General features: G+C 40.3%; 3 protein-coding genes and 1 pseudogene across 6 annotated transcripts; 1 reads left to right on the top strand and 3 right to left on the bottom strand.

Annotated features, from left to right (window-relative positions):
• The first annotated feature begins 76 nt into the window (after positions 1–76).
• On the top strand, positions 77–2,329 carry LOC139292183 (gamma-crystallin M3-like). Of its 2 annotated transcripts, none has more exons than XM_070914393.1 (3): positions 77–98; positions 1,706–1,953; positions 2,051–2,329. In XM_070914393.1, exons 2-3 carry the CDS (start codon positions 1,780–1,782, stop codon positions 2,327–2,329), a joined length of 453 nt encoding a protein of 150 aa, XP_070770494.1. In that variant the 5' UTR covers positions 77–98; positions 1,706–1,779. The 2 variants fall into 2 exon arrangements, with proteins under 2 accessions (XP_070770494.1, XP_070770493.1); XM_070914392.1 differs by lacking the exon at positions 77–98 and adding an exon at positions 1,566–1,580 and having other exon boundaries at positions 1,714–1,953.
• A 2,527-nt stretch (positions 2,330–4,856) lies between these two features.
• LOC139292182 (gamma-crystallin M1-like) lies at positions 4,857–5,633 on the bottom strand. The gene is made up of 3 exons (XM_070914390.1): positions 5,625–5,633; positions 5,246–5,497; positions 4,857–5,132 (listed from the first exon to the last, which is right to left on the bottom strand). Exons 1-3 carry the CDS (start codon positions 5,631–5,633, stop codon positions 4,857–4,859), a joined length of 537 nt encoding a protein of 178 aa, XP_070770491.1.
• Positions 5,634–8,090: 2,457 nt separating this feature from the next.
• On the bottom strand, positions 8,091–9,032 carry LOC139292524 (gamma-crystallin M2-like). 3 transcript variants are annotated; one of them, XM_070914881.1, is made up of 3 exons: positions 9,012–9,032; positions 8,594–8,836; positions 8,091–8,363 (listed from the first exon to the last, which is right to left on the bottom strand). In XM_070914881.1, exons 1-3 carry the CDS (start codon positions 9,018–9,020, stop codon positions 8,091–8,093), a joined length of 525 nt encoding a protein of 174 aa, XP_070770982.1. In that variant the 5' UTR covers positions 9,021–9,032. The 3 variants fall into 3 exon arrangements, with proteins under 3 accessions (XP_070770982.1, XP_070770980.1, XP_070770981.1); XM_070914879.1 differs by having other exon boundaries at positions 8,091–8,346; positions 8,577–8,836; positions 9,012–9,020; XM_070914880.1 differs by having other exon boundaries at positions 8,597–8,836; positions 9,012–9,020.
• Positions 9,033–10,986: 1,954 nt separating this feature from the next.
• Positions 10,987–12,008, bottom strand: LOC139292520 (gamma-crystallin S-1-like; annotated as a pseudogene).
• Between the last annotated feature and the right edge of the window lie 422 nt (positions 12,009–12,430).

Below are 12,430 nucleotides of genomic sequence, written 5' to 3'. Positions count from 1 at the left end.
ATCATCTTCTTGGTCTCAGTGTGCGGCACTATAGCAATACATGTTTTTTTAAAGTTGCAAAACCAAACAGAGAGAAAAGTTAAAGTCACTCAGCCTTACCCAGAACACAGGAATGTATGTTAGCACACTTAACCTAAATATATGTGGGGAAAATCTGGCTATGAATGCTGTACCTGTGACCAACAGGCTTTTATGGTCACAGAGATGGTGTGATTTATAGTTTCATGGTCAAATCACCAGAGAGGGTTCTCCTGCATGATGAGACATCTGATTTATTTATCAGAGTTCTGCTCCTGTATACATTCCACACCTTACAAACCCACAGAGTCATTATAGTAGAGCAGGAAACCTACCTCCACCTCCTCAAAGCATCAAACACATTTCCTGACGCTTTCGTGTCAGTTTGACTTTTGGAGATAGAGGCGAGCCTGGTCTCGAGTATTTATTGATTTTACAATCAAATTTAAGAGTCAAGAAGTTACAAACAGAAACTTGCGTGTTCATAAAGGGATAAACTCACATTCATTGGTATACACACTCTCTTGGTATCAGTGAACAGGTGCGAGTAAATATATTTTTAAAAAAAAGTGTTTTCAGCTTGTTTTTGTTGTTTGCTCACGATGATATGGGGCTTGTTTGTGATTTGATGATACTTATAAAGTTCCCTCCACTCTCCGTACATGATCCAAGTGTTTTGACAGATTATGAACATACACTTGTTTTTCATCTATTTGTATGAATAATATGTCAGAATATAATTGCAAATTATTTGAAGATTATGGTTAAGAATAAATCAAAGACCCCTTGTTTTGTATGCAGCACAGTCGGGTTATCTATTCATACTTTATAAAGTACTATTATTCTAAAAATGAAGATATGGATACTTTCATTTGGGAACATTAAAATAACAGCAATATATTTTCTGGTGTGTTTAAAATGTGTTATACGGTTTAATCTCAGAAACCAAACAGGTGTTTCATGTGGCCCTAATCTTTTCTTAATATGATGCTGTACATTAATTCAATTTGGTTTTTAGGCTCCTACAGTTAATTTGAATTCTGCTTCAGCTAGTCGTGTATCTGTATTGTTCGGAACGTACAATTGTAGCAAGCTAATTGCTCATATACAGCAATTAGCTATTTATTTGGCCAAAAAACATCTGGTGTATTGTTTGACCTATTAATCAGAATCAGAATCCGGAATACTTTATTGATCCCGGGGGAGGGGGAAATTGCACGTTAAAAACACTAGATTACAGGTAACATATTTAATGAGCCCTTCAAAGAAAGGTATGTTTGTGGAAAACACGCTCTCTGTTATTCAGTGGCAGAGACAATACAAAGGGGGGCCTCTTCTCACAAATGCAACCACCGCAAATCACGATCTGTAGAAGGTCACTTTGAATTGAACTGTACACGGGGGGCCTCTGCTCCATGTTGCTCTGTCAGGAATTTGAACAATGGGGTCATGTATCCTTTGGGTGCGAGGTCAGGTATAAAAGCAACAGGGGGGACATCGAGAAAAGTGTGCAGTCATTTTGAGCCTATACAGTTGTAACTGTAGCCATGACCATGGGCAAGGTGTGTGCAGCTTCAGCTTTTGATTTATAGCGTTTTTAGTCTAATTGATGGGGGGAAAAAAACAGAAATTATACATTATACAACCTCTGGTACACTGTGGTGGCATCATAATGGTTTACTTTTTTATTTCCAGATCATCTTCTACGAGGACAGGAACTTCCAGGGTCGTTCCTATGAGACCAGCAGCGACTGCGCTGACATGTCCTCCTACCTGAGCAGGTGCCACTCCTGCAGGGTGGAGAGCGGCTGCTTCATGGTCTACGACCGCACTAACTACATGGGAAACCAGTTCTTTGTCAGGAGGGGAGAGTACTCTGACTACCAGCGTATGGGCATGAGTGATTGCATCAGGTCTTGCCGCATGATCCCCATGGTACAGTAACTCACTACTTCATCCTGTTCCTATATGAAAAATATTTAACCTGGTGAAAGCAACGTTTTCACAGCATTTGACTCATTTAAATTTACAGCACAGAGGCCAGTTCAGGATGAGGATCTACGAGAGGGAGAACTTCGGTGGTCAGATGAATGAGCTGATGGAGGACTGCGACAACATGATGGACCGCTACCGCATGTCCGACTGCCAGTCCTGCAACGTGATGGACGGCCACTGGCTGATGTACGAGCAGGCCAACTACAGAGGCAGGATGATGTACCTGAGGCCCGGAGAGTACAGGAGCTTCAGGGACATGGGCATGAGTGGCACCAGGTTCATGAGCATGAGGCGTATCATGGATTCCTGTTATTAGAGCACCAGTGTACAAAAGCGAGATTTTAAATAAAATCTAGTGATTCTCTTTTAAATGAATTTCCTCCCTTACTTGTTACTGAGTGATTTTAAACTCACTAGAAAGTTCAACCCAAAGCAACCTACAATTATTTGATAACGAGTTCAGATTTTCTATATATTAAATATTCTTTATATACAACATATGCCTACACATAACAAAGATCTCTTGTTGGATCAGTAGTGCAAAAAAGGTTATTTGTTGAGACAACATGGACACTAATGCTGTTGTTTGGGATTTGTTCTGTCATCATTTACTTCAAATGTAAAAAAAAAATACTTATATGTTGATATCACTAACAGATACAGTTGAATTAATAGGATTAATGTTGTTATAATACACCAGGTTTGATCACTGGTAAGTGCACCTCCAACCAGAGGGGTACTTTGAGGTAGATTGACAACCTGAGCCCTCCTCGGCACATGGTGCAGTCAATAAGTAAAACACATTTAATGCACACTTACAAATTAAGTAGAAAAACACAGATTGTAGATGGCAAAATTTAAATTACAGTTTTGTTAATCTGTTTTGCAACATACGTGTCACGTCTGCCACATGACTTACTTACTTATTTTACTGGCAGTCGACAAGCCTTACAGTCAGTTACAAGCACTAAATCAATCAATTAGAGTAATGTTATTTCACATTAGTACAAAAAATATGAAGAATGAATGAATGAAAAGATGTTTAAGAAAGCACCCTCATATTCCCTAATGTTTCTAATCACTTGGTGTTGATCACATTGTATACAAAGTAACTGAGTGAGTAAAAACACAAACATCTTTTGTAATTTGCACCAGCTTTTCAAAAAGGCTGACGTTCAGAACAATTGATTACATTACAATCTTTGTATTCCAAGAGAGCGGGGAAAAAAAGAGCCAGAATCGCATTGTGACACACAATGGGAAATGTACAGCATTTTGTTTTTCTCTTTGTCAGTCACCAGTGTAGTGGATAGAACAACGGCCATATATATTCTCTTATTAAAGCAAAATAGCCCCCCTGCTGTTGTGGTTTTGCAACAGGCAATAAACTACACTAATAGCTAATTCTCCACTGTGAGTCAACAGAGGTTCCTTTCTTGAGATGAACGGTTTCCACACATTACTTTTGCCATCTTTATGGCACAAAAACCAACTTCTCGTGTTTATCTGCCCAAAAGCTGTGAAAGTCATTTGTCGTTTGTTCTACCGCGACTGTCGACATCTCGCGATGACGCCGCCCCAAAAACCCATCCATTTAGAGCGTTGACATTCATGGTGCAGCAGTGGTTGCTATGGACATGTTTATACTTTTGTTTATGTGTATATTATATTTTATTATATTACGTATATTATATGATCAGTGTTAATTAGTGTTAATCAATATTCAGGGAAATCCGTACCACCTCAAGACTCTGTAACATTTCAGGAAAACGGCTGTGCTGTGATAATAAGAGACATCTTCTTCTTCTTCTTCTTCTGTTGTTGAGTTTTATGGCATCCATAAGTGTGACCACCATCTGCTGGGCCGTCCCATCTATTCCAGCGTTGCCATGGCACTGTGTGAAGCGGCACACGCCCCCGAATGTAACTGCATGTGCGAAGAGTGAAAATCACTAGCGGTGCCTGAAAGGTTAACCCGGTAATTTACCGGTAACTATGTGTTTGAGGATTTTCTAAACAACACACATCAGAGCTTCTCACCATCTTAATCAGTCGCAACTGTCTAAATTATAAATAACCACAGCAGATGTTTATCAGTAAAGAAACCGATGGTGAAATATGGCTAAATACATGTATTTAACGTCTGTAACTCACAACTTCGAGTCACAGACAGAAAAAGGTAATGTTAGTTAACTTGTTTTATTGTATCTGTGCCATTTGTTATTGTCTTGTATCAATTTTACTGTTTCAATCTATTTTATTGGTTTTATTATTGCATTGTCATGTCTATTTCTCGTGTGCATTAGTTTCATTGTTTATTGTCAGTTTGTCAGTCACCTGTAAAGCACTTTGAATGGCATAAGCCTGTGTGAAAGGTACTGATTGATATAAATTGTAGATACATTGGAATACTGCATATAATTAAAGGATTAATATGCTTTATTATAACTTGGATCTTGTTTTTTGTTGGTTTGTCGTGTTGGTTATGATAACTGATAATCTCAGCATGCGTGGTGAGTGTTTCACCTCCGGATAGAACAGTAGATAATCTGGCTGAACTGTTGGCTTGTTTACAACATGTCTGAGCGCCTGAACATTCGTGTTTCCGGTCTGACTTTGTTGTTTTGATGTTGTCGTGATGCAAATATATTTTAAAGTAACCTGTGTTAAGTTTGGGAGCAATAGCAGCTATCAATCCTTTATGGGTATCGAATTTTGGCGATGGGATTTAGTTCATTATTTGGTTGTTTTAACAGTTATTGACGAACCACACAGAGGAAGTTCTTGACAACATGGTTATGAATTACAGATCGTTTTTATTTACTTAAGTCAAATACAGAAGTCTAGCACATGTCAGTGATACGCCTCATGCTCATGAACCTGGTGCCACTCATGCCCATGTCCCTGAAGCTCCTGTACTCTCCGGGCCTCATGTACATCATCCTGCCTCTGTAGTTGGGCTGCTCGTACATCAGCCAGTGGCCGTCCATCACGTTGCAGGACTGGCAGTCGGACATGCGGTAGCGGTCCATGATGTTTTCGCAGTCGTCCATCAGCTCATACATCTGACCACCGAAGTTCTCCCTCTCGTAGATCCTCATCCTGAACTGGCCTCTGTGCTGTAATACAATGTAAGGGAAAATGTAAGTACGGTCATTAACACAGATTTTAAAACCAAAAATGGAGTTTAAATTGATATAAATCAAAGTGATGTACTGATGCGGTCTCTTACATAGGGGATCATTCTGCAAGACCTGATGTTGTCGAACATCATTCCCATGCTCATCATGCGCTGCATGTCATGGTACTCGCCCCTCCTCATGAAGAACTGCATGCCCATGTAGTTGGGACGCTCGTAGACCATGAAGCAGCCGCTCTCCACCCTGCAGGACTGGCACCTGCTCAGGTAGGAGGACATGTCAGAGCAGTCGCTCATGCACTCATAGGAGCGACCCTGGAAGTTCCTCTCCTCGTAGAAGATGATCTGCAAAGGACAACAGGGGGAGAATCTGGTGTTAATAATTAGTGTTCACACCAGCGCTAACCTTAAAATCTAGAATTGCTGTGTAAAAACAGTTTTTAAGCATGTAAGTAAGTAAATATCCCATTACCTTGCCCATGATGGTGGTTTAGGTTGTTCCTAGTGGATGGTTCAACTTGCTCTGCCAACTCCATGACTCCAGGGCCCTTTTATACAAAACCCCAGGGGCCATGATGTGTTGTTATTCAAATGTGCAAAGCTGATGAATTAGCAGTATGGCTTTTGCTGAACGGGGCCTATAAATGTGTAACAATGGTTCTCCATCCATACATTTCTGGCAGCGGTCTTCTGCATTGTCTATTATAAGCATGAGCTTTGTTTGTGTTCCATTCTCAGTCAGAAGGTTCTCCACATATGGTCTGATCATCACTGATGGAAAGAACGTGACAGCGGGCCATGTCTCCTAACAAACCTACGAGAGACCCAGAACCTGTGCAAATATTCAGTTAGTATAGAGAATTAAACATACTGACTTTGTGTTTTTGTATTTTCACCACAGTTTTTCCCCCGACTGATAACCGATTCTGTTTTGTAAATGAAAATGTTGTTTCATGCAAGCAAATGGAAACCAATTTTATTTAAAAAGGCAATTTGTATGTTTGGAGCAACATGGGATATCCAAGAGATCTTAACTTTAGCTGGACCACTATTTCGTGGGATTTAGAAACTGCACCTTATTAATACTAATTCCGATCATTTCTCGTGGAGTATCCAGTGTGTCTGCATGGGGAGAGGAACCTTCATCTCAAATCAAATGATCAAAACTCAGGTGACTGATCTATTAACTATATACTAAATAGTGTAAGTAAATTAATAAAGACCCGTTTTGATAAGGACGTGACTGCTTTAATTGGCAGTGATTGTTTACTCAGTAGTCATTACTACATTATTACATGAGTACTCATGTACTCATGGGTCGGACCACACCCACATACTAATACACAGGGATACAGTCATCCGTGATTTAAAACGAATGTGGGCCAGGGACATAAAGTGGGGGGTCCCGTGGCCCTCTCCCTGCTTTCTACCCTCCTAATATAATAATACAAACTTTGTTTTTGTTTTTTTAAAGTGAAGTGATTTAAAAGATGTCACTGATTCTGCAAAGATATTGGATACACACTATATGGGTGACACTAAGGAACTTCAGCTATGAAATGTTTGAATATTTTTTCATATTAATATAATTACTAAAATACTCGGTTTCGCTCAAGTGTTTCCATCTAACACAAATAAACAAATCGTATTGATTAATATTGGATGGTCTCTAAAACTACCTGCGTCCCTCTGAATACATCAACAAACACAACTGGCAGTTATTGTGGGTGGGAAGCCGGTGAGGGATCTTGCACCTATGCACTCCAGTTGGACACGTGCTTGAAGGGGGTTTGGATCAGGAGGAGGAAGCATAAACCTTCCCGGAGCAGCAGGTTTGCAGAAAAAAAAAAATAGGGAAGCAAATCACAAAAAGTATATTTTCTGACATTTGTTGGACGGACAGCGACAGCTTAATGCAAACTAAAACGCTGCGTAGGTAACTCTTTCTGTCCTTCTCTTTCCCCCTCACTCATTATGTCTCCCTCTCCACTAACTATATGTTGTGTGTGTGTGTGTGTGTGTGTGTGTGTGTGTGTGTGTGTGTGTGTGTGTTAAACAGACAGTTGTGGGTCAGAATAGTTGCTTGAACCAGGTCCTGGTGTTGTGGATCTGGGCTGTCAGAGGGTAAATCATTTATCCATTAAACTGTATTATTGAATATCATTTCTATTACTGTGATTTGATTATGAAATTGTTAATGGCGTTACATTCGGTAACGTGCACATAATGACTCCACAGTGGCCCTTCAAAATAAAGGTTTAGGAGTTTCTCTTGATTTGGAACACAAACTATGACAGTTTCCCACCTCTGCTTTGAAATGAAAGAAAATATGTTTATTTTTTTCTATAATAATAATCCAATACTATCACTTTATTGTTATTTTATGTTTTTAATCACCAATAAATTATGGGGTACAGCAGTGTGACAGCAGGGAAATGTGGTGCTAATTATGTAGGGATTTATAGTAATATGTAAGTATATTATAATGATTCATATTCTACAGAGTACAACAGTGAACATAAGTGAGTCAAAACACATCACAGAGGAAAAGATTTAACAAGTGTTGCCCACTTGATGGGTAGTTTATTTGCTCTGGAGCGTCCTCAGTACAGTTTATGGCTGCTTACCCCTCTTGTTCCCAGTAGTGAAGGAGTAATCACAATAAAAAAAAAAAAAAAAAGAGTGCTTGTTACCGTCGTGTTAACAGTAATTACAGAGTAAGTACAAGATCTGCAAACCACACAGTCACAGTGTTTGCAGCCATTTTATCGCTCACTCCTTTTACTTACTTGAGGCCAGACAACAAAATCACACTTTCAGATGCCTTTCAGAGCCAATCTGACAAACCAATGAAAACACATGCAGAAAGGAGGTTAAAAATTCAACATCTTTAATAAACAAAGTGTTTGATATGTACAGCAAGGTTTTCGCTTAATGGCTAAAATTCGGTGACCCTCCTGAAGGAGCCGACGATAGCGCAGGTGGCGCACCAGTCGCGGTACCTCCTGTACTCCCCAGTTCTCAGGAAGTACTGTCTGCCTCTATAGTTGGGGTACTCATAGAAGATCCAGTAGCCATTCATAACATTACAGGAGTAGACGTGGCGGTGATGGAAACGGTCAGACACACAGGGGCAGTCATCCATGAACTCCATCATGTGACCGCTGAAGTCGGGCTTCTCGTAGATGCGCAATCTGTAGGAGCCTCGATACTGTGGGACCAAAGGAAAGACGGTTGATGTGTCTTCTGTAGCCAAGTTAACAACCTTAACAATGCACACCAACATATATATTCCAATGGCAGAATCCTTACTACCACATGAAGTCATGCAGACGTTTTGAAATGAACACAAACTTTAAAATAAGAGCTGTGCTTAGACTTTTCCGTTGCACTCTTTATTTTATTTATTGTCTTCTGTCTTCACAAATAGGACCCACTCACCACTGGAATCATCCGACAGGAGCGGATGCAGCTACTGAAGCCCATCCACCTCTGGTAGTCAGGGTACTCTCCCCTCCTCATGAAGTACTGGTGGCCCATGAAGTTGGGTCGCTCGTAGATCATGAAGCAGCCGCTCTCCACCCTGATGGAGTTGCAGCGGCTGAAGTACGAGTGAAGGTCCGTGCAGTCGTTGCTGCACTCATAGCTCCGACCTTGGAAGTTCTTGTCCTCGTAAAAGATAATCTGGTGGGAAATAAAAGTGTCACGAGCCGCGGCGTTTGCTTAATGGCATGTTTCAGCGAAAAGAGAATAAGGAGAACTCAGCTTCGTGTTCAACATAAAACACACTGACAGCAAACTGAAAAGCTTTGTAGCAAATTTACATTTAATGTGAGCAGAGAGGAAAAACAGTACTTACCTTGCCCATGGTCTCCGTTGGAGAGATTCCCCATGTTTTCAGGGCTTTTTATACTACCTCTTGACAAACAAAGTATTGTTATTCAAATTCTCTCATAGCTATAATTGAAGGCTACTGGCACATGTTTACCTTTTTGTTGGAGCACAACATTGGGTGAGAAATATGGATTTGTATTTGAAAAAACAGGATAAATAATTAACTGGTTTGGTGTTTTGACATGCATGGACAAAGGAAAAGACTAGTATGGTATCCACACATCCAGTGGACAATGGCTGCAGAACAATATGGAACAGCTCTTTCGCATTAAATATGTTGCGTAACAGAGCAGGAAGCCATTCACTCTCCCTAATGCTCTACCTGAGCAGCCCCACTGTATGCAAATAAGTAAGTGTATACTGTGCTGTTGCTCTGTATGCGACACTGGACGTACAGACTGTATTAGGATTACTGTATGTTACTTGCATGTGTGTGGGATGGTGGTGTCAACTTTTACTTCGTTTACTAACGCCGCATTTACCCCCAGATTCAGGTGTGCTACAGGGGACACAACATTCCCTTCATGTTGCCTTCCTAGCCATGGTTGACTTTTTTGAAGTCTCCCCCTCTAATATCACACTGCGAAACGAGCATGTGGTCTCAACTGTTTGGTCCAGATATAGCAAATAATTACAATAGTAGTTCATGTTTGGTCACCACAGGTTGTATGTTGTGTTTAATTACACATAATTATTCATATACATCTGTCCTGGAGAATATCTGCCATGGTGTCTTGGTAAATATTTGCTGGTAAGGTGCCATACAGATAACAACAACTATATATACTAAATATATATACATCTCAACTTGATATCTGAGGTTTATACATATCAAAATGATAATGCAGCAGCAATAGTTTGATTTGATTTATAACTGCAGGGACTTTTGAGGATATGTAGCATACATATACACAACATATATATATGTGTGTTTAAATGTTCGTGAGGTTGTTACTGATGTTTGAAATCAACGTTTGGTATTATTTAGTTATAAAAAAAAATGTATTATGATTATGGTAATTTGTTATGAATGAGAGACGTAAAACAAAACAACATGAAACTTTTATCTTTAAAGTAAATTCTGTGGGAATTTATGTAAATAAATGTGGATGATTTTTTGTCAAAAGTATTGTCTTTTAACTGTTTATGTTACGGTTTGATTGTTTTTGTTTGTTTGACAACCGTAAACAGTATGTGTATGATTGTCATCATTTATAGGTGTGTTTTAAGATATATTAAAGGTATGGTAGTAAATAAATGCAATATGACATTCATCATCTCAAGTCTATTTATTTTTTTATCTTTTCTTTGTTTTTCATTTGGTAAAACTCAGTTTTCATGCTGTGCAGAAGTGAAGTGTTTTCTTCTTTTTGTTATTTTTTACTTTGAGATATCATCTGTCCTCATCTTTCACTACTTCTATCATATTCTGTGATTTCCAGAATCGTTGCATTTGTGACATTCAGCTCACTTTTTCATGTCTCTCACTCTCCAGTCTGTGCTGCTCCTCTCTATACAGTGTTTTGTGTTTAACACTAGTCGTATGGATAAATTCCACCACCACAGAGGGCAGCTAATCCCAGCGGGGTGGGGGGGTTGGGGGGGTGGCAAAGTGGGAGAGGGTAACTCTGGCATTGTTTGGTATGGTATGCCAAAGCACGGAGGAGATTAAACTACAGTGTACAAGCTAACCAGAAGATATGGCAGATACATTGTTCAGCCCTCGGCTGTCAGACAGTAATAATCAACTGGAAGCAGACAAATTAGGGGTGTTTTATAACATGATAATAAAGCTGTGTAGTAATCGGGAGGCAACAAACCACAGCTGAGAACAGCCAGATACACAGAATAAAACAGGAATGTTTTAGTGAGCAGTTAAAGTTTATTGGGAGAACAGACAGTTAAACTCAGGGAAAGATGCATTTAAACGGAGCTCGACTTCAGTTGGTGTCAGTGATTCTTCTGAGGGAACCGACTCTTGGGCTGACGCCTCCCCAGTCGCTGTATCTCCTGTACTCTCCGGGCCTCAGGTAGTACGCTCTGCCCTTGTAGTTGGGTTGGTCGTACAGCAGCCAGTGGCCGTCCATCACGTTACAGGAGTTGAAGTCGGACATGCTGAGGCGGTCCTGGACGTTTGGACAGTCGTCCACCAGCTCGTGCATCTGGCCGGACATGTCGGAGCGCTCGTAAAGCCTCATCCTGTAGGAGCCTCGGTGCTGGCACAGGATGGAAAACTGTTACTGTGACCAGTACATATATACAGTATATACTAATGTACCTCATTGGTATCCGGGGATATTTTAGTAGTTTTAAGAATCTCACTACTGACTTGACTACAAAAAAACAGGCATTTAACAGCAAAAAACTAAACTACATTGGTCTATTAGGTTTATTTTTACAGCATGTTTAAACAAAATAGCAAACAAAGTCTTTGTGACGTACCTGGGGGATCATACGGCAAGATCTGACACAGTCGTTCATCCCGATCACACGCTGGTTATCAGAGTACTCCCCTCTCCTCAGGTAGAACTGGTTGCCCATGTAATTGGGCCTCTCATAGATCATGAAGCAGCCGCTCTCCACCCTGATGGAGTTACACCTGTTGAAGTAGGAGTGGAGGTCGGCACAGTCGCTGCTGCTCTCATGAGAGCGCCCTTGGAAGTTTCTGTCTTCGTAAAATATGATCTGCAAAGGCAATCATTGAACACACGCAGGGATAGCTTACATTTCTAACTGTGAGTGTCCCGTCGAGCAGAGGTGCGAGAAAAAAAAATCAAATCTCAAGAGTTAGAAAGTGTGGGTAAAACCATAACATTTAATTTCCTTTACCTTTCCCATGTTGGCATCAGATTGCATTACCGCTCAGTGCTGTCCCTGAGCCAAGCCACTGTGCTTTATAAAAAAAAAAAAAAAAAAGAAAGAAAGGGCAGCTGTGTGATTGCACAGCATAAAGTATTGTCATTCAAATATATCCCTCACAGTGATGATGGATCAGGGGTGGTGTTGGGGGGGTGGGGGGGGGGGTGTTTATGTATAGATGACTCTTGGTGTGTGATGAGTTATTGTTCTTTCCTCCATGTTCATCACAATTTCCCCCCAGAAAATGCCACCGTACAATAGCCTGATAGAGTGTGTACCGCACAGCATCAGCAAGATTCAACTGATATTTAATAGTGCTGACACGTGATCATCTGTACAATCTATCAGATGAAGAGATATCTTTTTTATATTTGGAACGGACGTGGGCAGATATAATCACCGAGGTAGAAGAAGATATCACTTCATATGAAGCATTGACATGAATCTCCCACTCATCATAGGTCACATGTAATCATTGCAGTTGTACAAAAGCTTACGAATGAGGATAAAATGCCTTCATCCGTC

Source organism: Enoplosus armatus, chromosome 11 (assembly GCF_043641665.1).
Source record: "Enoplosus armatus isolate fEnoArm2 chromosome 11, fEnoArm2.hap1, whole genome shotgun sequence".
In the NCBI taxonomy this organism is placed as follows: domain Eukaryota; kingdom Metazoa; phylum Chordata; class Actinopteri; order Centrarchiformes; family Enoplosidae; genus Enoplosus; species Enoplosus armatus.
Note: the sequence above shows the minus strand (reverse complement) of the source record. Positions and strands in the feature narration are given on the sequence as shown.

What these genes read in the sequence shown, in the direction of transcription:
- LOC139292183 (XM_070914392.1), top strand. An exon ending in CTTGCCGCATGATCCCCATG is followed by an intron (nt 1,954 to 2,050) that starts GTACAGTAACTC and finishes TTAAATTTACAG; the next exon opens with CACAGAGGCCAGTTCAGGAT.
- LOC139292182 (XM_070914390.1), bottom strand. An exon ending in CTTGCAGAATGATCCCCTAT is followed by an intron (nt 5,133 to 5,245) that starts GTAAGAGACCGC and finishes ATTGTATTACAG; the next exon opens with CACAGAGGCCAGTTCAGGAT.
- LOC139292524 (XM_070914881.1), bottom strand. An exon ending in CCTGTCGGATGATTCCAGTG is followed by an intron (nt 8,364 to 8,593) that starts GTGAGTGGGTCC and finishes TTGGTCCCACAG; the next exon opens with TATCGAGGCTCCTACAGATT.